The 27,488-nt window shown below is 40.6% G+C and overlaps 1 protein-coding gene across 9 annotated transcripts in view; it reads left to right on the top strand.

Moving 5' to 3' along the window:
* The window catches only part of DST (dystonin), a 494,942-nt gene that overhangs the window by 45,207 nt on the left and 422,247 nt on the right, over window positions 1–27,488 (top strand). For all 9 annotated transcript variants that reach the window (XM_055391863.1, XM_055391862.1, XM_055391852.1 and 6 more), the window contains exon 3: window positions 8,968–9,168. In XM_055391863.1, the coding sequence (XP_055247838.1) occupies window positions 8,968–9,168 (201 nt within the window). The remainder of the gene's footprint in view (window positions 1–8,967; window positions 9,169–27,488) is intronic.

The raw sequence follows: 27,488 nt of genomic DNA, 5'->3' as shown, positions 1-27,488 counted from the left end.
ATAGCAAATATATACTCATTGGCTCAAACAAAATACAAATCTGTTTGTTGTTTATTTAAAGGTACAGGTGTGGGTAAACAGGTTGGTAGAGTGGCCTCTTTCATGTAGTTATTCAGGGACTTGGGCTGCTGGAAGCATGGTTGCTTCAAAGGTCATGCTGGCCGAAAGAGGAGAAGAGCATGGAGAAGTGGCTGTGGAAAGTGTTTCTATGCTAGGTCCAGAAATGGCTTACATATATACACATTTCATTGGCTAGAGCTCAGTCACATGGCCTTATCTAACTGCAGGGGAGGCTGGGAAACGTAGCCTAGCTTGTGACCAACAAAAAAAGGCAAACATGGATAAAAGACAGAACTATGAAAGAAACCAGTTACATTGAAATATAAGTTATTAGAAATATTTTTGACAGCAGTATAGGTACTTTTTAATTAATGCGTTGAATAACAAGATCTAGTGGTGTTACAGGAAAGGAGTCCTGATTGAGACCCCCAGAGAGGGTTCTTGGATCTCCCACAAGAAAGAATTCAGGGTGAGTCCATAGAGTAAAATGAAAGTAAGTTTATTAAGAAAGTAAAGGAATAGAAGAATGGCTATTCCATAGACAGGGCAGCCCAGAGGGCTACTGGTTACACATTTTTATGCTTATTTCTTGATTATATGCTAAATAAGGGGTGGATTATTCATGCATCCCCTTTTTAGACCATATAGGGTAACTACCTGACCTTGCCATGGGATCTGTAAACTGTCATGGCGGTGGGGGGAGTGTAGCAGTGAGGACGACCATAGGTCACTCTCATTGCCATCTTGGTTTTGGTGGGTTTTAGCCAGCTTCTTTGCTGCAACCTGTTTTATCAGGAAGGTGTTTATGACCCGTATCTTGTGCCAACCTCCTGTCTCATCCTGTGACTTAGAATGCTTTAACCGTCTGGGAATGCAGCCCAGTAGGTCTCAGCCTCATTTTACCTAGCTCCTGTTTAAGGTGGAGTTGCTCTGGTTCAAACGCCTCTGACAGTGGCACATTTACTAACTACTGTGATTTTGAAGTAACAAGTATAAATAGTATTTCAAGAGATCTGCAGGCACTACAACTTAATATTTAAATCTATGATGACTTTCGATGGCAAAAGTCACAGGTACTGTTGATGATACCAGGTTTATGGCCTACATTCATAATTGAACCGTATTTTAAATTTCAATTATAAGTTATTGAAAATCAAGGCATATTTTTTCTGCATCCAAGTTCGTTGACTGCCCTCTTCATCTCTCTCAAATTTTATCCATGGATCAAAGAGCTTCTACGATACACTTTATTTCTAGCCTGGGATGAAGGGAATCTTTTGATTTTTTAATGGAGCATTATAGACTTTATAAGCAGCAGCTTATTGAGCTTTATAATATTTACATATGGTAAATTTATATCTTGTATAACACAAAAGTAACATTATATATACATATATGTGTGTATATGTACGTGTGTGTGTATATATATATACATATATATATGTATTTTCTTTTTTTGTTTTGACGAAGTCTCACTCTGCCTCCCAGGCTGGAGTGCAGTGGTGCAATCTTGGCTCACTGCAACCTCCGCCCCTGGGCTCAAGCAATTCTTGTGCCTCAGCCTTCCAAATAGCTGGGATTATAGGCGTGTGCCACCACGCCCGGCTGGTGGAGACGGAGTTTGACCATGTTGCTCAGGCTGAAAAGTAATTCTGTAGCAATGCTCAGTGGGTCAATGTGTTAATTTTTCCTCTTTCCAGATGCGTAATCAGTAAACTTGACAGTAGTTTGACCTTATAAAACAATAATGCTTACCTAAAAATGTTATTTTTTTTCCAATTTCTGCCTCATTGATCTAAATTGTTAATAGATCTTTTCTTGTTTTAATCAGTCAACATATATTCCTGAGCACTTCCAGTCCTGTGGATACATGTAGAAGATTAATTCTGAATGCATTACTGCCTTATAATCTCTTTACATAAGAGCAGAATGTTGAAGGGCACTGGTTGGAGTTAGATAAACCTGGGTTCTAATCTGGGCTTTTCTAATTGCAACTTTTTGCCTTTAAGCAGATTACTTAACCCTGAAAAGCCTGTTTGCTTGTTTCTGCAGGGTGTATATAGGCTAAGTGCCTAAATGGCGCTAAGTAAATTATTGCTATTAATATTTCCTCCCTTTTTATGCCCATCTACACATACACAACCAAACAGCCTGGTTGTCTGAGAATTCAACCTCCAAGGAAAATAGCTAACCACTTGCAAGTTTTAACAAAAAGTGTGTGCGTTAGAGATTTTTGTTTGTAGGTAACAGGACCTGACTCTCTGACTTAAGCCAATAGAGAATTTAATACAACTAGATTGTGGAACTCACAATCAAGACTGGATGTCTGGTTAGAACAAACAAAACCAGGCAGCTTCAGAAGGTCTTTGGTGTAGCCATTGGAACTAATGAACTCCTGATTTTTTTCAGTCTTTACTTGCCTCCACGTAATATTCACAGTCCAAACAGAGAAATTTGAATTCACTGAGTCTTGGTTATGGGCTTACCCATGAGATGTACTGGGTTATTATTAAGAGGGAAGATCTAGAGTGGGCTCTGGAGCATCTTGATGTAACTATGTATGAAGACATTACTCATCACTGGGAAATGCAAATGAAAGCTACAGTGAGCTATCACCTCACATCTGTTAGGATTGTTGTCATCAATAAGCCACAAGATAAGTGTTTGTTGATGAGGAAATGAAGCGGCTACATTATCTGGGGTAAATACCCAGGGTTCGTTGTCTTGCACCAAGAAAATTTAGGACAGGGACACACTTGAGGAGTTTAGGGGCGGAGGTTTAATAGGCAAAAGAAAGAGAAAGAAAAACATCTCTAGTGAGAGAGAGGGGACTTCTGAGAGGAAAAGGCTGGCAGGCGGTGGATACCCCGAATTTTATAGTCCGGCTTGAGGAGGTGGTATCTGATTTTTGTAGGGCTCACAGATTGATTTGATCAGGTGTGACGTCTACATAGCGGGCCTGGAGGGCTGATTACCCCACCCTAATATTATTATGCTAATGACTCTTCCCTTGGCCAGCACCATTTTGTCTTCTTCTTACTGTACACGTGGCTGGTAGAGAAGGGAAGAAGGAGCCATCATTTTGAACACGTCTAGTCCCAGGTAGTTCTTTCCTGCAGGCATCCACCCGTGAAAGCTCTCAGCTTGCTTGTCTATGTCTGCAGCTTGACTTTACAGGCTGTTCTTTGTTAGAAAATGGTTTGGGGCTGCTTTTCGTTAAAGGGAAAACCTGACTGAGGACTTTTGTACCCTGAGTATCTGCCTAGTAATTTCTTCTTAACTCTGGTATCAGAAGGCTATGGAGAAATTGGAACCCTTGTACACCGTAGGTGGGAATGTAAACTGGTGTAGCCGCTATGCAAAACAGTATGGTGGTTTCTCAAGAAGTTAAAACTAGAATTACCATATGATCCAACAATCACACTTCTGGCTATATGTACAAAGGGGTTGAAATCAGGATCTTGAAGAGTTATATATGCTCCTATGTTCATTGCAGTATTTTTCACAGTAGCCAAGATATGGAAACAATCTAAATGTCCGTGGAGAGATGAGTGGATAAAGAAAATGCAATATAGGCTGGGTGTGGTGGCTTACGCCTGTAATCCCAGCACTTTGGAAGGCCGAGATGGGTGGATCACCTGAGGTCAGGAGTTCAAGACCAGCCTGGACAACAAGGTGAAACCCCATCTCTACTAAAAATATAAAAATTAGCTGGGTGCGGTGGCCTGTGCCTGTAGTCCCATCTACTTGGGAGGCTGAGGCAGGAGAATTGCTTGAGTCCCGGAGGTGGAGGTTGCAGTGAGCCGAGATTGTGCCATTGCACTTCAGCCTGGGTGACAAAGCAAGACTCTGTCTAAAAAAAAAAAAAGGTAGAGAAAAAGAAAATGCAATATATGCATACAATGGAATAGTACTCAGCCTTAAAAAATGAAGGAAATCCTGGCATATGCAACAGTATGGATGAACCTGGAGAACATTATGTTAGGTGCAATAACTCAGTCACAGAAAGACAAATACTGAACGATTCCATTTATATAAAGTATCTAAATTAGTTGAATTAATAAAATCAAAGAGTAGAATGGTAGTTGCCAGGGGCTGGAGGGAAGGAGAGATAGGAAGTTGCTATTCGATGGGTATAAAGTTTCCGTTATGCCAGCTGAATGAGTTCTAAAGATCTGCTATACAACATTGTACCTAGAGTTAGCAATACTGTATTGTGCACTTAAAGGTTGAAGAGAGCAGATCTCATGGTAAATGTTCCTCACACATGCACATACACACCACACACACACACACACACACACACACGACTGCACATCTTGGGAAATGATTATCCAAAAGGTGCTGATAATTTGGGGTGTCCTAAAAATGATAGAATTCCACTACTGACAGGCTTCCAAGTGTCCATCACCTAATGGTTGAAGAGTGACTCTTATTGGCCGGGCATGGTGGCTCACGCCTGTAATTCCAGGACTTTGGGAGGCCGAGGTGGGCAGATCATGAGGTCAGGAGATCAAGACCATACTGGCCAATGTGGTGAAACCCCATCTCTACTAAAAATACAAAAATTAGCTGGGCATGGTGGCACATGCTTGTAATCCCAGCTACTCAGGAGGCTGAGGCAGGAGAATCACTTGAACCCGGGAGGCGGCGGTTGCAGTGAGCCGATATTGTGCCACTGCACTCCAGCCTAGCGACAGAGCTAGACTCGGTCTCAAAAGAAAAAGAGTAACTCTTATTAACACCTGGAAGAACTTATAGCACCACCTACTGTTTCAAGCTAAAATTTCCTCTGTTAAAAGACATGGCTTTTTTTTTTTTATATTACTTAGGAGAAGAAAGTGTCATAAATCAAGGAGCTGTAATTCCTTGCAGTTATTTAGGGAAATAAAGGTGAATGGTCATCGTTGTTTATAATGTTTGTAATCATAGCTGTGAGCTGCTGATGTGTAAATTGCTGCTGCCAGATCCAGGAAGTGAAGCAGTAATAATAATGATAATAATGTATTAAGTATTTTTTCTATGCTGTGTACTGTTCTGAGTACGTAATGTGGATTATCTCATTTAAACACCCCATTACTCTACAAGAGAGACGTATTGTTATATGCATTTGACAAATTACAGAAGAAGCAAGGCACAGAGAAGTAATTTAGCCAAGACCACACACCTAGTAAGTAATAGAGCTGGTATTATATTTGAACCCAGGTAGTTTGACTCACTGGAGAGTAACAAAGAACTCTCTCCTAATGATCGGTACCTCACATGTGTCTGTCTTCAAGGCACACCAGCAGTGTGACTCATTTTCCTATTTCCACCTGATTTCTTTTTTAGATAGTATGAATAATACACTATTGTGTTCAAGACTATATTTTATTCACACACGTAATATCCATAGTAATTATAGTGAATGTTTCTGTACTACTACGTGCCAGGTACTCTTTGAAGTACTTTACCTCCATTACTTTATTCTTTTCAGCAACCCTATGAATTACTATTTTAATCCTTATTTTATAGGTGAGGAAATAATTAAGTAACTATTCAAGATCATACAACTAGGAAGTGACAAAGGCAGTATTAGAACCCAGATAGTGGCTGCAGAGTCTGTGTAGTATACCACAGTGCTTATAAATAGTTATTTTAAAATAGTACAAGTAAATTTGGGTATAACAGAAATAACTGAGGCAGTGCTCAGATCTGGAGAAAAAATGTTAAGGTGGAATGATGATGCCTGAAGTTTAGGAAAGACTGATTTAAGTGGTTTAGAATTTTTGGCCGCATGTGATGGCTTACACCTGTAATCCCAGCACTTTGGGAAGCTGAGCTGGGCAGATCATGAGGTCAGGAGTTTGAGACCAGCCTGGCCAACATGGTGAAACCCCATCTGTACTAAAAATACAAAAATTAGCCGGGCGTGGTGGCGCACACCTGTAATCCCAGCTGCTCAGGAGGTTGAGGCAGGAGAATCGCTTGAACCCAGCAGGCAGAGGTTGCAGTGAGCTGAGATCACGCCACTGCACTCCAGTCTGGGTGACAGAGCAAGATTCTGTCTCAAAAAAATTTTTTTATATCATGAATAATTCTGCATTGAATATCTTCCTGGGCACTCTTGGTAGAATTTCTCTAGGGTAGATACAGGGATGTGAATTCACTGAGTTATTGTTTTGCAGAATGGCTGTGCCAACATGTTTTAATCTCTGTCATTTGGTTACTTTAGCGAAGTTTTATGCAGTTTTTCTCCCTAAGTGTTTCTAGAATTTGTAGTCCACTGAGGACTATTGGTAATAATACCAGTTAAGCAAAATCTGGTTGCTTATCACTCATAAGAGAATCTACATTCTTACCAAAGAAATGTACTGAACTTACTCCACTATTACAGAAGCTACTATATCATCAAATATTTTGTTCATTCTACCAGAACACCAAATTTCTGAATTAGAATGCAGGGGCTATGGGAGATAATGCCATCTAGTGGTCAAACTAAACTCTGGTTCCTAGAGATTCTTAGTCTTCAAAGTGTGGAAAAATTATCAGAGGAGCTTGTTAAAAAATGAGATTCAGAAGGAAAGACAGAGAGAGAGAGAGAGAATGAATGTGTGTGTGTAGAGGGTGGAGGGGGCGGGCGGGTGGATGGGGAATGTCCAGGAAGCTGCATAAAAAGCAGCGTGTATGGTTGTTGGTTTTGATGTGTGGTCTAAACTGCCCTAGAATTTGGTTCAGCATTTGGCCCAGTTCCCTCTTCTCCTTAATCCTCTTCTCCAGCAGCTGCTGTAGTACCTCCCGAGTTACGTGGGAGTGGTGGGGATGTTCTGGGACTATTTTCGGTTGAAGAGGACCAGCTGAGCTTGCACGCAGGGGCGGGATGGGAACAAGACTAATGTATTTGCGGATGGATTAGGAGAGCCCAAACAATGACCTCGGTTTTGCCAAATCCATTTGCATTTTCTCCTTACCGATTTCTGTTGACCTCATTGCTACTTTTGACTCTGGGGTTAATCCCCTCCTTTTTAAAAAATTCTCCTTCTTCACATCCTTTAGCCTGGTGTACAGGCTCTCCATAATTGGACAGTAGCCCATCTTCCGGCTCCCTCAGTGAGAATCCCACTGTGCACATTTATCTTTCAGAATCCCACAGAATCATAATTATGCCTTTTCTCATACTGCTTATCCCTCTGAAATTCTTATCCTCATTTTTTATGCATTTACTGCAGACTTTAAGCCTTTTATACATCTTCAAAAATTCAGAAGACACACAAACTGAAAGAAGCCCTTCTTGGATCATTTAGTGTTTATCTCTCACTAGTTTCCCACCATATTTAGCTTGTACCCTCATACCAGCACGTTGTCAAATAACGTTTCTTATTGTTGTAAATACTCCACCCATCTGTCTATCATCTATGTATTATTCATTCATTTCTTATGTTGTTTCCTTTGTCTTCAATATAAATTCAATTCATTCTTCAAATGCCACCCACTCAACTAAGCCAAATATAACTATACTCAGCTTCATTCATTGATTTCCTTCTCTGAGATCTGCTAGCGCTGAGAGTCTACTACTTTAACCGCTTTAACCCTTCATTACACATTCCCATGTGTTTATGAACTCTATGTTAGATTTCTCCTTCTGCTCTCCAGTAAATTGTAAGCCATGAGGACCAAGACTATTTTATGTAATTATTGATATTTTCCAAAATTGCATGTTCTCAGCTGCATAATATGACTTAGCTGACACGTTTCCGTTGTCTGAGTTGTCCTTATACTCATCTTGCTCTAAAAGAAGAGGAAAATGACAATTTTATTAAGCACTTCCTATGTGTCAGATACCATGCTTAGAATTTTACATGTATATATATATATATACACACACAGACACACACACACACAGATACACACACACACACATATATATTTTTTATCTTATTTTATTTTATTTTTTAGATGGAGTCTCACTCTGTCACCTGGGCTGGAGTGCAGTGGCATGATCTTGGCTCACTGCAACCTCTGCCTCCCAGGTTCAAGCAGTTCTCCTGCCTCAGTCTCCCAAGTAGCTGGGATTGCTGGCACCCACCACCATGACCAGCTAATTTTTGATTTTTAGTAGAGACGGGGTTTCGCCGTGTTGGCCAGGCTGGTCTCCAACTCCTGACCTCAGGTGATCCACCCGCCTTGGCCTCCCAAAGTGCTGGGATTACAGGCGTAAGCCATTGTGCCCAGCTGGAATTTTACTTATATTTATGTTATTTAAAACTTAAAAGCCCTGTGAGTGGAATGTTATACATTTTGTAGGTTAGAACAGTTGGACTCAGAAATATTTAATACATTGTGTAGCTGTAATTAAGAAGTCAGCATTTGGACCCGGGCCCATCTGACGCCCAAACCCATACCCTTTGTGCCACCTCATTGCTTCCATTTGAGTTTGGAACCCTCACTTTGTGGTGTTTTGCAGTGATGCTTTGCATTCCTGCTCTTTCCTTCCTCAGAAAGAGTCTCTCTCAGGAATGTAAAGTGGCACTTTACCCTGGAATGATATCCTGTCCCGCTCCCTACACTCTACTTCAGGCCAAGGTGGAAACGCCCTTCTTCACTCACAGTCTCCCTGATGCTTCAGTCAAGCAGTGTGCCCACCTGCTTTTTTTCCCTCCTTTTTTTTTTTTTTTGGACTGGCTTTACTCAATTAAGAACATTTCTTAATGTAGAATAACTCTGGGCCCTGAAATACTGGGGTGCTTTAAAGAACACTTGTGGGGAAAACTTACTTGCATGTTAAGCCTCCTCCATGCTCATTTTGGGGGTGCACGTGATCTCACTGAATATAGTGACTTTTGGAGCTCTTTGTATAACTAGCCATGGAGAACTTCCACACTAACTCAATACAAATCTGGATTTGCTTGGTTGTGTTTTTTGCCACAGGGATTCAGAGCAAGCCCTCGGCATCTTAGAAGACGAGTTGCAGCAGCCGCAGCTGCCCGTCTGGAAGAAGTGAAGCCCGTGGTGGAAGTTCACCATCAGAGTGAGCAAGAAACTTCAGTGAGGAAACGAAGAATCAAGAAGAGCAGCCGAGTCCAGCCAGAATTTTATCACTCTGTTCAAGGTGCTTCAATCAGGAGGCCTGTAAGTAGAGAAGTGTCTTTTATAAAAATGTTAAATTCACTGTCAAATCATGTGGTTGTTCCTTTAGTTTAAAAACATTATCAGATTAACTTTGAATAATTAGATTGTTGTTATTCCCAACAAGTGGCAGCGTACTCACATGAGTTCCAGCAAGGAATAGGGTTTCATAGAATGTTCTAGGATGGATAGATAGTTGACAAAAAAGCAAGAGTTAGTCACTGTCAGGCAGCTGATATGAAAGCTGGTGAACTCCCAGCCCTGCTGAAGCTGGGGTTCTAGAATGAGGATGGGGACATAGAGTCAACAAATCTAGGTGTGGTAATGAGAGAACTGATGAAGAGGATGACAACAAAACCAGTGTCAGGATAGGAGAAGCAGTGAAAGAAGGTGGGGCTGGAGTCTTGGGCAGTAGCAGTGGCTGAACTCCTCCTGGAGGCTCTTGAGCCGGTGAGGCATGTGCATCCCTCCACACCCAGCCTAGGGTAACTCTAAGTGTCCTGGCCTTCTCAGGTGTGGCCTTTATATTGTTATAAGGCAGCACCATTGTCCTTTTCTAACCTGGTGCCCTGTTGGCCACAATGCCACCTTTCTTTAGAAACTCAGGGCTCAACTAGGAGCTGGTCTTCATCCCCTTCTCACATCCTGAGCACATTGTTCTGTGTGCTCTGATTTTTCTTTCCTTGGTTCTGGCTCATGGGCTTTTTACCAAGGCTGGGGCTTAGAAAATGCCATTTTAAAACTTGTAAAGTAATTTTATGACTGCAATAATTTTATTTGCTTTGGCATTAGAAAAAAGTGTCTGTATGGCTCATCTCTATGCTGTGGGGAGCCTGTTGTTGTTTCTTGTGCCAACATAGGTGAGCCATCAAGATTTGGCTTGAAAATGTCTTTGTAAATTATTGAAACAGAACTGCCCTTCTGTGGGGGTAACTGTGTGGCAGGCACATGTGGAGACTGTGCGAAGGCCAAGAGAATGTCTGACTCAGTAACCAGGCCAACAACAATGGAAAGAAGTTAAATTCCTTTACAGAAAAGGATCTGTTTATCATAACCAATTGAAAAAAAAGTACATATTTAGAAATGAGGGTTTATTTTTCATGATTCAATAAAACAAAGGCTAAGTAGAATTTGGTATCTATGCACAGAAATATGAAATGGTAGGAAAATTTACTCATTCAACAAACATGCATTTTATATAGAAAATAAGGGACATACAGATATGTGTTAACTAACAGTTACTGAGGGCTAAGTGTGTAACAGGCATTATTTAATGTCACTTATTTAACAATTCTATGAGGTAGATGTTATGATTCCCATTTTATAGATACTGAAACTGAGCCCCAGAGAGGATACATAACTTGCCTCAGGTTACCTAGTTGTTGTTTGGGGTAGAGTTTAGGATTTGGATCTAGGAGGCCTGCCTCCAGAACCCAAGCATGTACCTCTACCATCTGTTACTTTCCTGTAGTACCTGGTCACTAGGAAATCACAGTTGAGTCAATCAACAGACATGAAAACAAGCAATTATAATGCATGTTCTGTGCTTTGAAAGTACTGTTCTAGAGTTATACACAAGGCATTATGGAATCATCTTGGATCTCCAGAAATATTTACAGATAAGCAGACACCTGAGATGAGTCCTGAGAGATAAGGAGGAATTTACCAAGTACAAAGTAGAAGTAGGTATCTTCTGCATGAGAAAAACATATATAAAAGCACAGAGATGTGGGAGGGTATGGCATTCTCAGTGAACAGCTTGAGGTGGTGCTGGCACATGAGACTGGTGGGTTGGGTAGAGGCCAGATTAGAAAGGGCTTGTACATTATGCTAAATATTTGAACTTATTTTGTGTAATAGGGATCAGTTGAAGGTAGGGAATAGGCGAATTGTTTCTCTTTCCAGGAGTCTAGCTAATTCTTTGCTTCTTCTAATCTCCCCATGTGGCTCAGGATTGAGAAGTAAGTGACTATCATTAAAATTTAGAAACTCTCAACCATCATTATTCTCTCACAAGCCCTCTACATAACTGCCTTGGTTAATAAGACATAGTCTTTATGCCTCTGTGACTTTGAACCTGCTGTCTACTTTGCCCTTGAATGTTTTTCCTTATTCTTTGTTTGCCTGGTAAACTTCAGTTCATCTTTTGAGACTGACTCATGCTCAGATAGGTCAGGTGAAGTCTTTTTTGATCCTTCCTATCAGAGTGAGGTGCCCTTAGTTTTGATTCTCAGCACTAGGTATAAACCTCCAACGTAGCAGTTACCCCAGCAAAAAAGGAGATCTCTGCAGTAAGACTCACGTGAGTTCAAATCCTGCTCTGTGTATCTGCAGGAAACAGCACACTAAGAGGGTTTAACTGAAGAGAGTTTAATGAAGGCACTATTTACAGAAATGTGGGCAGGGCTAAGGTGCTTCATCAGCCTATAGGTGGAGCCTACTTACCTTCAACTCCTGGTCTAAGGGGCAGCAGAGGGCAGTGGTCTTAATTGATCCTGGTAGGAAGAGCTGGAGCCATGGAAGAGCCCTTCCACAAGGATGGTGCCTGAGGGTTGCAGCTACTGCCAGAACCTAGTGAGTCAGGAGGGAGCAGGGCGAATAAATATACTGCTCTCTTAGCTCGTGCTCTCAGTGGTATCTCCTGTTGACCCAACCTACCTAGAAGCTGGAGGGCAAAGGAACTTGGGTGATGCAGATCACAGCCATCAGTCTCCCAGGGACTGAGCAAGGAAGAGATGGACAGACAATCTGAGAGGGTTACAGTGACAGCAGAGAATAAAAACATACCTACCTGGTGGCTGAGCATGGTGGCTCACTCCTGTAATCCCAGCACCTTGGGATACCAAGGTGGGCAAAACACTTGAGGCCAGGAGTTTGAGACCAGCCTAGCCAACATGGCAAAACCCCTTCTCTACTAAAATTACAAAAATTAGCCAGGTGTGGTGGCACACACCTGTAATCCCAGCTACTCGGGAGGTGGAAGCAGGATAATCGCTTGAACCAGGAGGTGGAGGTTGCAGGGAGCCAAGATCGTGCCATTGCACTCCAGCCTTGGCAATAGAGCGAGACTACGTCTCAAAAATAAATAAATAAATAAATAAATAAATAAATAAATAAATAAAAACAACCCCCCCCCCCAAAAAAAACCACTTAGTATTCTTTGCCAAGATATTTCAATTCTCTGAGAATCAGTTTCCTTATTATAAAGTGATTATAAGGGAAAGGACACCCTTCTCAACAAATAGAAAAGTTTGGGCTAGCCACATGTAGGAGAATGAAACCGGATCCTCATCTCTCACCTTATACAAAAATCAACTCAGGATAGATCTAAGGACTATAAAAATTATAGAAGATAACATTGGAAAAACCCTTCTAGACATTGGCTTAGGCAAAGATTTCATGACTGAGAACCAAAAAGCAAATGCAGTAAAAACAAAGATAAATAGTTGGGGCTTAATTAAACTAAAGAGCTTTTGCATGGCAAAAGGAACAGTCATCAGAGTAAAGAGACAGCCCACAAAGTGGGAGAAAATCTGCACAATCTATACATCTGACAAAGGACTAATATCCAGAATCTACAATGAACTCAAACAAATCAGCAAGAAAAAAACAAACAGTCCCATCAGAAAGTGGGCTAAGGACATGAATAGACAATTCTCAAAAGACAATGATATACAAATGGCCAACAGACATAGGAGAAAATGCTCAACTTCACTAATGATCAGGCAAATGCAAATCAAAACCGCAAGGTGATACCACCTCACTCCTGCAAGAATGGCCATAATCAAAATATCAAAAAACAGTTGATGTTGGCGTGGATGTGGTGATCAGGGAACACTTCTACACTGCTGGTGGGAATGTAAACTAGTACAGCCACTGTATTAGTTTGTTTTCATGCTGCTGATAAAGACATACCTGAGACTGGGAAGAAAAAGAGGTTTAATTGGACTTACAGTTCCACATGGCTGGGGAGGCGTCAGAATCGTGGGAGGTGAAAGGCACTTCTTAACATGGTGGCGGCAAGAGAAAATAAGGAAGAAGCAAAAGCAGAAACCCCTGATAAACCCATCAGATCTCATGAGACTTATTCACTATCATGAGAATAGCATGGGGAAGACCAACCCCCATGATTGAATTACCTCCCACTGGGTCCATCCCACAACACGTGGGAATTCTGGGAGATACAATTCAAGTTGAGATTTGGGTGGGGACACAGCCAAACCATATCAGCCACTATGGAAAACAGTGTGGAGATTCCTTAAAGAACTAAAAGTAGGACTACCATTTGATCCAGCAATCCCACTACTGGGTATCTACCCAGAGGAAAAGTCATTATACGAAAAATATACTTGTACACGCGTGTTTATAGCAGTACAATTCACAATTCCAAAATTGTGGGACCAACCCAAATGCCCATCAATCAACGAGTGGATAAAGAAACTGTGGTGTATCTATACGATGGAATACTACTCAGCCATAAAAAGGAATGAATTAACAGAATTTGCAGTGACCTGGATGAGATTGGAGACTATTATTCTAAGTGAAGTAACTCAGGAATGGAAAACCAAACATCATATGTTCTCACTGACATGTGGGAGCTAAGCTATGAGGACTCAAAGTCGTAAGAATGACACAATGGACTGTGGGGACTTGGGAGGAAGAGTATGAGGAGGGCGAGGGATAAAAGCCAACAGTATGGTACAATGTATACTGCTTGGGTGATGGGTGCACCAAAATCTCACAAATCGCCGCTAAAGAACTTACTCATGTAACCAAATGCCACCTGTACCTCAATAACTTCTGGAAAAATAAAAAATAAATAAAGTGATAACAATAGCTACCATATAGAGTCATGAGGATGAACTGAGCTGACATATGGAAAGACCTGCATAGAATAAACAATAAATGGTAGTTTCTTCCTTTTATTCCTCCTCCCCTAGACCATGAATTCTTTGAGGCCCATATCAAGGGTTCTAGAATATCTCCTGGCATCTGGCGTTTGGCATTTGGCATCTGAGTGAATACTATTGACTAAGTGAGTGAATGATATATGAAAGATAGCTTATGATGACTGGTACAATTAGTAAGCATTATAGGAATTCAGAGAACAAAGAGGGGGCCCCCACCCCTAAATAGGTTGGTTAAGGCATAATTACTTTATGGAAAAGTTGGGATTGAGTTGGGCTTTAAAATATGGGTAGTGCTGGGCGTGGCGGCTCACACCTGTAATCCCAGTACTTTGGGAGGCTGAGGTGGGAGGATCACTTGAGCTCAAGAGTTTGAAACCAGCCTGGGCAACATAGGGAGACCCTATCTCTACTAAAAATTAAAAACAAATTAGCCAGTCATGGTGGTGCACGCCTGTAGTCCCAGCTACTTGAGAGGCTGAGGTGGGAGAATCACTTGAGCCCGGAGTTCCAGGCTGCAGTAAGCCACGATCATGCTGCTGTACTCCAGCCTGAGTGACAGAGCAAGACACTGTCTGAAAAAAAAAAAAAAAGGATAGAAATTGGCTGGGTAGCAGATGCTGGGTCCGGGAAGTGGAGTAAGCAAAAGTGCTGAGAACTGACTGGATGTGGGGATTTATATGAGAGAAATACAAGATAAAGCTGGAAAAAATAGTTAGGGGCCAACATACATTTCAGACAACCACTGGTTTAAGCTTTCTTTTCTGTGCTTCTGAAGACACTGTAATAGTAAGTAGTGTGATCATAGCATGATTTTAGGAGGATTAAACATGTGCAGGGTACATCAGGAGAGCAGGACAGTTAGGTAGCTGCAGCAGCCTAGCAGTGAGGTGATTAGGGCCTGAATTTGGGCCTAACCCATGGTGTTCTGCTGACATCTGCTGATGACTGCTGGTGGGGAATCTGAGGATGGCCTCACCCTCTCTCCTGAAGGATCTGTTGGAAGAGAGGGAGATTAGAGGGCAGCAAATAGCAGTGGAGATTACTCAGTTGCTTGGGCAAAAAACCATTCTGAGGAGTGTTTTTTTTTTTGAGACGGAGTCTTGCTCTCTTGCCCAGGCTGGAGTGCAGTGGTGCGATCTCAGCTCACTGCAAGCTCCACCGAGGAGTTTTCTTTTTTTTTGAGACAGGGTTTTGCTCTGTCACCCAGGCTGGAGTGCAGTCGCGCAATCACAGCTCACTGCAGCCTCAACCTCTTGGGCTCAACCTTCCCATCTCAGCCTCCTGAGTAGCTTAGACTATAGGCAGGTGCCAGCATGCCTGGCTAATTTTTTTTTTTTTTTTTTTGAGACGGAGTCTCACTCTGTCGCCCAGGCTGGAGTGCAGTGGCTCAATCTCGGCTCACTGCAAGCTCCACCTTCCGGTTCACGCCATTCTCCTGCCTCAGCCTTCGGGGTAGCTGGGACTACAGGCGCCTGCTACCACGCCTCATGCCTGGCTAATTTTAACTTTTTTTTTGTAGAGGTGGAGTCTGTGTTGTCCTGGTTGGTCTTGAACTCCTGGGCTCAAGAGAACACCTCGGCCTCCCAAAGTGCTGGGATTATAGGCATGAGCCACCACATCCAGCTGGGAGAGTTCTTCAGGGCATCTTACTGCATCTCCTGTCAGTTGTCTGAGAGACTGCATATTGTCAGAGTTGGTAGTGTGAAGGCTGTTGGCTCCTTGTCTCACACAATTCCTGTGCAGGCTTCTAGAACCTTATGGCCTCTGCTGACATTTCCCTGCTTTTAATGCCATATATGAGCTTGAACTGAGGCTTTGTGTCCTCTTCTGGATTTGGTTAGGTGCAGCCAGTAGTGCCTGCTAGAGCCACCCTATTCAACATGCGTCTAAAGCCTGTGTCTTTTCTAAACGTACACATTTGGAGAAAATCAGTGTTATGACGTGTTGCCGTGAAAGCAACTCTGATTATAGCTTGGAGATGGAATAAAAATAAATCAGTTATGGTGATTCAGGATTACTTGAATGACTTTATATGAAGCACTCAAGGCATTTCTAGTGGCAATCTAAATAAGAAATAGGCCCATGAGTGAGAAAGACTGAAAACAGAAGTAACTGCAAAGGAGATGAGTCAGAAAGCGTGACTGTGCAGTTTTAGCTACTTTCAGTCAGACCATCCTCTTGAAGTGTTATGTGAAATGCAAATACTTTAGCATCCTTAGCTGTTTTAACCTATTTACTTATTCTGGATTTGTAAGCTATATGCAAATATACCTATAAGAGTTTGTAATGGGGATCACTAATAAAAACTTAATAATATCTAGATTTTTTATTTTACTCCTTGTTTTAGATGTTTCTAAAAGTGAATAAACTAAAAATTTATCCTGATTTCCTCTCAGTACATATGTATTTGGATTTATACTGTATATTAAGATAATGTCACTAGGATGCTTAGGAATTTTTTTTACCATCTTGAAACAGAAAAGATAATTAGATCCAGATCTCCATTTATTCCTTAGTATTTTCACATTACAAAGCATTTTGTTTTGTTTCTGAATCCCAGGATTTTTAAACATCATCATCATCATCATCATCATAAGAACTCTTGCGTTACTGCATGTTTACCTCATTGACAATACATGGGCATTGTCTCTGCACTCTTCTCTGTTTTTCTCTCATTTTATCTTCTCAGCGATTCTCTGGAGTCAGTGCTCACTTTCCAGGGAGGAAATGTGTCAAGGTCGTACAGCTGGTAGATCATGGAGTTAACATTTAAACCTAGGCACTGTTGGCTTGAGCCGTTTTTGAGTAAGGAATGGAGAACTCCCCATGATTACAATTCTAGTGCTAGACATTTATCCTCATCAGCCTTCCTGAAGTATTTTAATTACTTTGAGTCTCATTTTTCTAACTGCATAGATGGTAGATATGGATGAAATCTTTGTGTTTTTAAACTATTACATCAATTAAAACCTATCTTTAAAATGGTATTGAAAACCATAGGTAAACCTCAAACATCATTTTTGCCATCATTTTATTGGCAAAATTGGCCCCCTCTTTCTGTGGCAGAGCACCTAGGAGGTAGCAAGAAGTAAGCAAGAGTAATTTTGCCCTACTGCCTACTCACATGAACCTGTTAATGTACAACTTTCAGACCCAAAAAGTATTTATGTGTTTGAGATTGGGGGTGGGTATGGGGAAATAACAGTTTTAGAGCATCAGGAAATAATCAAACATACTGACTCTACTCCTGTTACATTTCACTGATTCCAGTTTTTTGCACACTGCAACAGCATTGCCTGCATTTCCTGGTGACTTAGAATCTCTGAGACTTTCTCACTGAGCTGAAAAAGTCTAATTAAAAATTGCTAGTGTTCCCAGGTTATTGCCAAAGCTGCAGCTTGTTCTCCCTGCTGGCAAAATCTTAGCCTCTGAGCACCTGTTTTCTTACTTTTGGGCTCCCACCACCATCAAGCAATGGGATTTTTGAACCTAACAGTTTTGCCTGAGGAGTTGGAGGACATGTGGACCTAACACAGGTGATTGGGTGATCCTCTTTTCTGAAACGGTAAGCACAAAGGAAGAAGCAGGTTTGGATTGAGGATTGGAAAGAAAAATTTCTGATTTGGATATGTGAAGTTTGAAATAACTATTAGATATTCTTGTGTCTGGATTTCATGGAAGATGTGAGAATTATTTGTACATAGATGTTATTAAATCTATAAGACTGGGTGGGATGACTCCGAAAATGAATTTGATAGAGAAGAGAAGACACTTGAGGTCTGAGCCTTGGAGTCTGCCAGTGATGAGAGTTTGGGAAGAGGACTGAGGATCCCTTATAACTTCCAACTCTTCACTCAGAAATATAAATGCCTTAAGCAGACATGGGTCTAGGTAGCTCTTGACTTTCATTTAAGGCTATTCATTTTAGGCCAAGAAAAGGCCACTCAGGTAGAGACTAGAGAAAATAGCAGGAAATGAAGTCCCAGATGTACTCATTAGATTTTCCCTTCCCTGAACTCTCCCCAACTAAACCACCACTTCCTTGACCTCACCCTTCTTTTCCTTCTGTTGTGGGTTTCTGTTTTTCAGTCTTGGGGAAATTTTCTGTTTTTCTGATTACAGCTTAGGTTTTTGTAAGGCTGCAGTATATTTTGGAACATTATATAGCTTTAATTTGTAATAATTAATATTAACCAGATTTTGTCATATTTGTAGTTGGGAACTTTTTGGAGTGTAGGAAAGACTTAAGCATATATCCTTGATCTCTTGAAAATATAGCAGGGTGTTTCTGTGTTCCTTTCCTGCTTAGATTATTAAAATGGTCTTCCTTTTCCCTTTCCTTTTCAAATATGTAGGACCAGGCAGCTCTATGTGCATAACCTTAGGACATTTCCCCTTTTGTGGAAGGCATAACTGTACAACTCATACCTTACTTTGGCTAATTAACTAGCAAATCCAAAGCTCTTAGAGGAAACATTTGTTTCCTTTTCCCCTTTGGAATTCTGGAGAATGAATTGATTAATAAAGTCAAATTTCTTTTGCTAATTATCTGAAAAGAATTTTTTTGAATGACACCCATTCAATGTATGAGTCTTTGCTACATATTGCTGTACCTCCCTTTTTAGGTTCATAATTAATAGAATTTTATAAAAGATTTCATTTGTGGCCGGGTGCGGTGGTTCACGTCTGTAATCCCAGCACATTGGGAGGCCGAGGCGGGCAGATCACGAGGTCAAGAGATTGAGACCATCCCAGCCAACATGGTGAAACCCGTCTCTACTAAAAATACAAAACTTAGCTGGGCATGGTGGCACGTGCCTGTAGTCTCAGCTACTTGGGAGGCTGAGGCAGGAGAATCGCTTGAACCCGGGAGGCAGAGGTTGCAGTGAGCCGAGATCGCACTGCTGCACTCCAGCCTAGTAACAGAGCGAGACTCCATCTCAAAAAAAAAAAAAAAAGATTTCATTTATTATAGGCTTGCTATAATAAATTATAGTAAGGTATCGGAATAATTAATGCACAGGGGCACAAGAATGTGCAAGGTAGGTAGACTGTATTGAATGAACAGTTTAGTCTCTATAAACTCATGAAACCAAGATTAACTTGGTAAAGGGATTCATGTGTTCTGCTTGGAGAAAAATAAGCATGTGTTCATAACTCATGATTCTTTTTTGAGGTCAGTATTTTGACTGAAGAAAGACCTCTTGCCATTCTTTCTATGTCTTTCTTTTATGTGATGACAACCTGTTGTCTTAAAAAAAAAAAAAAACCTTAAATTCTTTAATCTCCAAACCAAGGAAACTTAGAGAAAACATTTAGATAGTCACTTACACTTTGAAAATTTTCATGGACAACTATGGATCAAAGGACTGAAAAGAAAGCCCCTTCAAAGATGGTCTAGTTTATTATTTCACCTCTAACCAGAGTAATCCTTAAATTGCTCTGGTAAGATGGGTATAGCTTCCTTTATTTTAAAGGACACAGCCGTAGCTTACCTCAGAATTCTGTTTGGAATTTAACAGCCAACTCTGCCTGAAACAACTCCTTGATCTTTGCCCTAAATCGCATGGCTTACAATTTAAGACCATTTCTTATTGTGGTATCCTCTGTGGAGAGGATGAAGCATAGCCACCTGCTACCGTGTCACTCTCAGTCTTTGTGAATCAAAGAATGTTAAAGCTTGTGGGGATCTTAGAGCTCATCTGACTTAACAGTTTTTGTAATGCTAGATTCCTCTCTGCTTCAGTACTTTTAGTGATACAATCTCCTACCATTAAATAGTTCTAATTAGCAGCAAGTTAATTGTACTTGAAAATCAATAAATTGTTTCTTTTCTAGGCTCATGGTTCTATCTCTCTGAACCTTTTCTCCCATGTCTAATTCTTAATTTTTCCAATCATCATTTTTGTTTTACTCTTCTAAACCACCTCCAAGTGAGTGATTCGGGTCTGATTTCTCTCAATATTTTCTGTCTCTCTCTATTTATTTATTTTAGTTCTGAGATGATGAGTGTGTTTCAAAAAAAATCAATATATGGAAATTGAACAAAATTTAGTTTGTGCTTTGGGAGATGAGAATTCAGTTCTAGAAATGACAGTAATGTTTCAGGAAATTTTTTTTTTTTTTTTTTTGAGACCGAGTTTCACTCTCGTTGCCTAGGCTGGAGTGCGATGGCGCGATCTCCGGCTCACCGCAAACACCACCTCCTGGGTTCAAGCAATTCTCCTGCCTCAGCCTCCCGAGCAGCTGGGATTACAGGCATGTGCCACCACACCCAGCTAATTTTGTATTTTTAGTAGAGACGGGGTTTCTCCATGTTGGTCAGGGTGGTCTCGAACTCCTAACCTCAGGTGATCTGCCCGCCTCGGCCTCCCAAAGTGCTGGGATTATAGGCGTGAGCCACCATGCCCGGCTGTTTCAGGAAAATTATAGCTTTGGAGTAGTACTTTGTAGTTAAGTAGCACTTCATACTTTCAAAGACTGCTCATATTCATTATCTCCTGAACAGACACCCTGTGTGTTGGGTATGGCATATATTATTGATCCAGTTTGACAAAACTAAATCTCAGTGAGTAGGTGATTGGCTTAAGTTCATAAGGCCAGTTAGAAGCAGACCTCTCTCATCCTTGCAGTCTGTTGTCTCCTGTGTTTATCCTATGTTTATTTAGTCTTTATCTCTGACAATGCTTAGAGAATTGGGTGAGAACTTCCAGGGAGAAGAATATAGATTCCATTTGACTGGAGGAATTATTCAATATCCCAATGTGACTCATTCCCAGGGAGTAGCTTTACATCTTTGAGAGTCTGCTCGCAGCCTGCATTATCTGTGTTGGCCACCCTAGGCTACCCGTGTATTGGCAAGTCCACTCTGGTCTAATACTATCAAGCCCATGCTGCTCCTCCACACACCCTATTCAATTATGAATTGGTAAAGTAGATAATCAACTCTGATACTGGGGAATACCACTGGCTAATCTACATTGACCCTTGTTACATGCAGCTCAGTATTACTAAGATCGATGGGGATCAGACACTGTCTTAGTCCATCCGTGTTGCTATAAGAGAATACCTGAGACTGGGTAATTTATAAATAATAGAAATTTATTTTCTCACTCTTCTGGAACCTAGAAGGTTCAAGACCAAGGCATCAGCAGGTTTGGTATTTGGTGAGGTGTTGTTCCTCAACGATGACACCTTGTTTCTGCATCCTCACCTGGTGGAAGGCAGAAGGCAAAGACAGCAAGAGAGAGCAAGGGAGCTCTTTGAAGCCTTTTTTTTAGTGGCATTAACCCATTCATGATGGTGAGCCCCCATGACATAATCACTTCCAAAAAGCCCCTCCTCTTAATACTGTCACATTGGGGATTAAATTTCAACACATGAATTTTGGGTGGGATACAACATTCAAACCAAAGCAGATACCTAAGCTAATATGGTGTTAAAATTAAGTTTATATACCCTTGTGCACTCTTGGTGGGAATGTAAAATGGCTCAACTGCTATAGAAAACAGTATGGTAGGTCTTCAAAAATTAAAAAATAGCATTATCATATGAGCCAACTATTCCACTTCTGAATATTGAACCCTGGTACATGAATTGTACTCAGAGTTAGTCTCAACTTGAGGCCAAGCCTTTTGTCCTTCACCTCAGTCAGTCATTGGTTATGAGCTGCTAGGGCTGGGGGTGTGAGGAAGCTTTAGGTTAGGGGAGTCCCTGAAGGAGAGGGCGGCTATGAGCCATTAGCAGCCAACACTCACAGTAGCCTGTATGTGAGTCCATTGGCCAGGTGGAAGGGATGCAGGCAGGACACTCATAGAAACCATCAATCACAAACTTGTTGGATAAATGGCTGATTCCAGAGCTGAAACAGAAAATATAGAATGAGCTTCGCAGCTGGGCACGGTGGCTCACGCCTGTAATCCCAGCACTTTGGGAGGCCGAGGTGGGCGGATCATGAGGTCAGGAGATCAAGACCATCCTGGCTAACATGGTGAAACCCCGTCTCTACTAAATATACAAAAAAATTAGCCCGGCTTGGTGGCGCGTGCCTGTAGTCTCAGCTACTCAGGAGGCTGAGGCAGGAGAATGGTGTGAACCTGGGAGGCAGAGCTTGCATTGAGCCGAGATCGCACCACTGCACTCCAGCCTGGGCAACAGAGTGAGACTCCATCTCAAAAAAAAAAAAAAAAAATGAGCTTGGCACATCTTGTCAAACCAGAAAGCAAGGAAGCATCAAAGACTACTGGGATCATGTCAGCACCAGGAGTAAACTTGGAGAGGCTCCTACTGCTGTTGAAGGAAGAAGGAATGATGAAATTACAATTTTACCATCTTGCAAGCCCTAATAAAATAACGAACCTAGACACTGATCATCAATGACTGCTAGTACATGAGAGACAACCACACATATGCGTCTCCTGATGAAAGTATACAAAAATACTTATAAAGTATTCTTGCTAAAAATTGAACCTAAATCAGATCAAACTGCTAGTTCTAATTATAGATTTACATAAAATACAGGTGACAGAGGAATATGTTAAATGATTAGGTGAAGATAGTGAAGATACATTTAGGATTTAGCTAAGTTGAGGTGTGGGAAACTCTAGAACAAATACCCCTAATTTCTTTGACAAATTATAAGAAAAAATGTGGGAGTGATAGTCTATACAAGAAAAGAGACTTAAAAGACCTACTAACCAAATGTAACATGTATGCCTTATTTGGGTGAATAAACCGAATATAAAAAAAAGAGAAAGTGGGGGAAATTTGAACAATGAATTTTTTTTTTTTTTTGAGATAAGTTCTCACTCTGCCACCCAGGCTCGAGTGCAGTGGCACAATCACAGCTCACTGCATTTTCAACCTCCTGAACTCAGGTAATCCTCCTGCCTCAGTCTCCTGAGAAGGTGAGACTACAGATGTGTGCCACCAAGCCTGGCTAATTTTTTAATTTTTTTGAAGAAACATGGTCTTGCTTTGTTGCCCAGGCTTGGATATTTAATGATATTAAGAAACTTATAAAAATATTTTAGATTGATAATGGTATTTTTATTTTATTAAAAATAATCATTATCTTTTAGAGATGCATACTAAAATATTTAATAATGAAATAAAATCCCTCATATTGGCTTTCAAATCATCTGGTGGGGTAGGGGAGAAAATGTGGATAGGGGTATAGTTGAAATAGCACTGACCAGGAGATGGTGATTGTTAAAGCTGGGCGTGTAAATGGCAGTTCTCTATAGTTTTCCTTTGTTGTATAAGCATAAAATTTTCCATAATGAAAGGTTTAAGGCATTAGAGAAAGAAACAAACCTTTACTTGAAGTTTGCATCATCAACACTTTTGTTTTCCATAGAGTAAGCCTAAATTTTTGTTAATAACATTTTGAGATTTTAGATATTTATTATTAAAAGGTTTTTAGAAAGGCAGAAGGTGGGAAGTTGTTCCTATGGCCATCTCCTGATTTCTTTTTACTTCTTGTTTTCTTTTAACAAAGAACTATTTGCTTATTTGTTGTCTTTTTACTTAGAACATTTGACAGACCATATTAGTGAATGGTGTATAAAATGTGCTTATTATTTAAAACTTAAACAAATAATGTAAAATAGACAAGGAATTATATAGGCATATATAGATTTTAAAATCTAGAACTGATTTTTTTCCCCCAAGACTACTGTTTTTGTTCTTTGCTGATTTATTGATCTGAGACTAGAATCATCATTGAAACAAAACTGACCTTAAAGGCAACATGGGCTGGGCGTGGTGGCTCACACCTGTAATCCCAGCACTTTGGGAGGCCAAGGTGGGTGGATCACCTGAGGTCAGGAGTTTGAGACCAGCCTGGCCAACATGGTGAAACCCCATCTCTACTAAAAATATAAAAATCAGCTGGGTGTGGTGGCACGCACCTGTAATTCCAGCTACTTGGGAGGTTGAGGCAGGAGGATCAGCTTGAACCTGGGAGGCAGAGGTTGCAGTGAGCCAAGATCATGCCACCTCATTCCAGCCTGGGTGACAGAGCGAGACTCTGTCTTGGGGGGGAAAAGAAAAAAGCAACATGCTATCACATTGCTTGACTTTTGTCTTGCTGAAATTTAAATGATAGCTGGTCTAACAATTTTTTCTTAGTAAGTAGAATTCTTCCATTTTAGTATGATTTTATTCCAGCAAATTACACATATATCTTTTCACAGAGCTCATGAAATTTTGATGATGGCTAAAATGCAAGATATTGAGTTGCTTAATTGATTTGAGTTAATCTTTAATATTGACATTACATGCCATTATGTGACTCTCTGCTCAGGAGATAGCTTTTCAGTGGTAGATTATTTGCTTTCATTTTGCTGCTTATACTTCTAATTTTCTGTTGCTAAATAGGGAGGCAAGCCAGTGATTTGTACATTTCTAACTCTGTTCATAGCTTAATTAAGAAAGTTTGAAACTATCATTAGTTAGGATGCTTTAGAATTATCTGTGAATTTTATTTATATATTAGCCCTATTATAAATAGGCATTGTTAATTAAGAATGGAGTATAATTTTTAGCTACTTTGCCAAACACAATAAAAATAACCCATTTACTTTCTCCAAAACTGGATAGCTGGATGTGGATATCTTTCAGAAGCAATGGGGTCCTTACAGGACATGTGCTTTCATGCTACTAATTTTCATAATTTGCAGCCACAGAAAAATAATTATTTTTAAGTGGCCAGCATTCCTGTTGAAAATGAGCCCATTTTTCTTGGCCATCAGAATAACCATTTCTCTTGAACTGTGATAATCAGTTCTGACATATTGCTTTGAGCCTTTTCTCCTTCTGCATTTCAAGAAGGTTAAACATTATTGAGCATAAACCTTTGTCCCAGGAGTTCAGAAGGGCAAAAATTATACATTCGACCTGAACATATACTTTAAAGTGGATTTCTGTGTTCATTCAGCTCTTGGAGTTTTAACCGAGAGGTGTCTGAAAAATCATTAGCCAAGTTTCTTGTGCACGCGCTGCCCTCTCCCTTTGTTTGGTGCTTTTTTTGGTCTCTATGAAATTAAATATTAGCCACCCATTTAATAAAATGTGAATGAGTTAGTCAGGCTTGAATTCTTCCACTGATGGCAAATTATAGAAATTGTGATTTTTTTTTACCAATAAAGAGAAATCACTTGGATTAAATTTTCAGATTGTTGATCTTTTGAGTTGTACTATTTCCTGTTTTTAGGAGTAAAAGGCTGAATATGGTTGGAGAGTTTTAGAATTCTGTGGCCTATGGCTTGCTCTTAAAAATTTGGGTTTTTTAAAAACATAAAAATAAACTTTTGAGTTTGAAGATGGGAAATGGGGTGGGAAGATCAGTCAGTTGGATGTCAGGCATTGTCTGATTCTTTTATCAGTTACTTGTTTTATATTCTAATTTTCACTTGTTCTTTTATTTCTTTGTTGTTGTTGTTTTTTGAGATGAGTCTCACTCTGTCACCCAGGCCGGAGTGTAATGGCGTGGTCTTGGCTCACTGCAACCTCTGTCTCCCCAGTTCAAGTGATTCTCTTGCCTCAGCCTCCTGAGTAGCTCGGACTACAGGCACGTCTCACCACGCCCGGCTAATTTTTGTATTTTTAGTAGAGATGTGGTTTCACTATGTTGGCCAGGTTGGTCTTGAAATCCTGACCTCGTGATCTGCCCCCATCGGCCTCCCAAAGTGCTGGGATTACAGATGTGAGCCACCGTGCCTGGCCTTATTTCTTTAGGTATATATAACTTTGAGAAAGATGGTATTTTATGCTGGGCGTGGTGGCTCATGCCTGTAATCCCAGCACTTTGGGAGACCGAGGTGGGCGGATCATGAGGTCAGGAGATCGAGACCATCCTGGCTAACACGGTGAAACCCCGTCTCTACTAAAAAAATACAAAAAATTAGCCGGGCGTGGTGGTGGGCGACTGTAGTCCCAGCTACTCGGGAGGCTGAGCCAGGAGAATGGCATGAACCCAGGAGGCGGAGCTTTCAGTGAGCCGAGATCGTGCCACTGCACTCCAGCCTGGCAACAGAGCAAAGACTCTGTCTCAAAAAAAAAAAAAAAAAAAAAAAGAAAGACAGTATTTTATATTACTAGGGACTATATTAAGTATTTCATTAATCAATGTTTGAAAATATCTCTTTCACTAATTATGGAACCAGATAAGTTGAAAAACAGAACAGCACTGCTTTCTTTTTTTTTTTTTTCTTTTTTCTTTTTTTCGAGACGGAGTCTCACTCTGTCATCCAGGCTGGAGTGCAGTGGTGTGATCTTGGCTCACTGCAACCTCCGCCTCCTGGGTTCATGCAATTCTCCCGCCTCAGGCTCCCAAGTAGCTGGGATGACAGGTGTGTGTACCACGCCCGGCTAATTTTTGTATTTCTAGTAGAGACAGGGTTTTACCATGTTGGCCAGGCTGGTCTCGAACTCCTGACCTCAAGCGATCTGCCTGCCTTGGCTTCCCAAAGTGCTGGGATTACAGGCATGGGCCACTGCGCCTGGCCTAATATACTGCTTTCTAAGAAACATACTAAAATGGTTTCTCTGAAGTAATTTCTTCATTGTAGTTCTAACTCTTATTCTGACTTTAGTAATGAGAAGAATTACATCATTTTAGAGGAAAGAGACTGTGCTTTGTGTTCTAAACCTTAGCACCAGAGAATTGTAAGATTTCAATATATTTTTAATAATGAATCTCTAGACTATTTTTCTGAAGAGTTATCGCTTAACTTTAGCTAAGAGAAAATTGTAAGGTGAGAAGTCAGGGTGAAGAATGGATAAAAGGAAAATCATACATTCAGTTACTGTGATGAACTAACAAGTTGGGTTGTATGTTACATATCCAAAGTACCTTTCTGGATACTTTCAAAAGAGTATCCAGAAAGGTACTCTCTTGAAAGTTACCTATTCATTGTGGGAATAGAAATTTTAAAAATGTCTTTATCATATGCTACAATAGCACCTACTTTAGTAATGGGCTAGGCCCAGTTTAATTTTGCTTGAGCTATGACTTAAACCTTTTAGCAAACATAAGCACTATCATGGAGGGCTTAAGAGTGTGCATTCTGGAACTATACAGCCTAATGTGAGTTTAAATTCTGGTTTCAGCACTTACCAGCTCAGTGCCTTTGGGCAAGTGAGTTACTTAATTTCTCTGTGGCTCAGGTTCCTCCAGTTTAGAATGGGGGTCATAACTTTATAGTGTTATTGTGTGGATTAATCTATTTATAGATTTGAGGAAGCAAGAAAATTTAATCATGGTATGCTACTTAATTAAGGAGTGAATGATAAAAGATGGAATTAACCATAATATCACTGAATATGGATGTATGCAAAAATTCTGTAAGAAAGGTATAATTCTTTATCTATCTTAATAGGGACCGAATAGATAATAACTATAATTAATAA

The sequence above is a fragment of the Gorilla gorilla genome, chromosome 5 (genome assembly GCF_029281585.2).
Source record: "Gorilla gorilla gorilla isolate KB3781 chromosome 5, NHGRI_mGorGor1-v2.1_pri, whole genome shotgun sequence".
In the NCBI taxonomy this organism is placed as follows: domain Eukaryota; kingdom Metazoa; phylum Chordata; class Mammalia; order Primates; family Hominidae; genus Gorilla; species Gorilla gorilla.
This window is presented reverse-complemented; position numbering and strand designations above follow the sequence as displayed.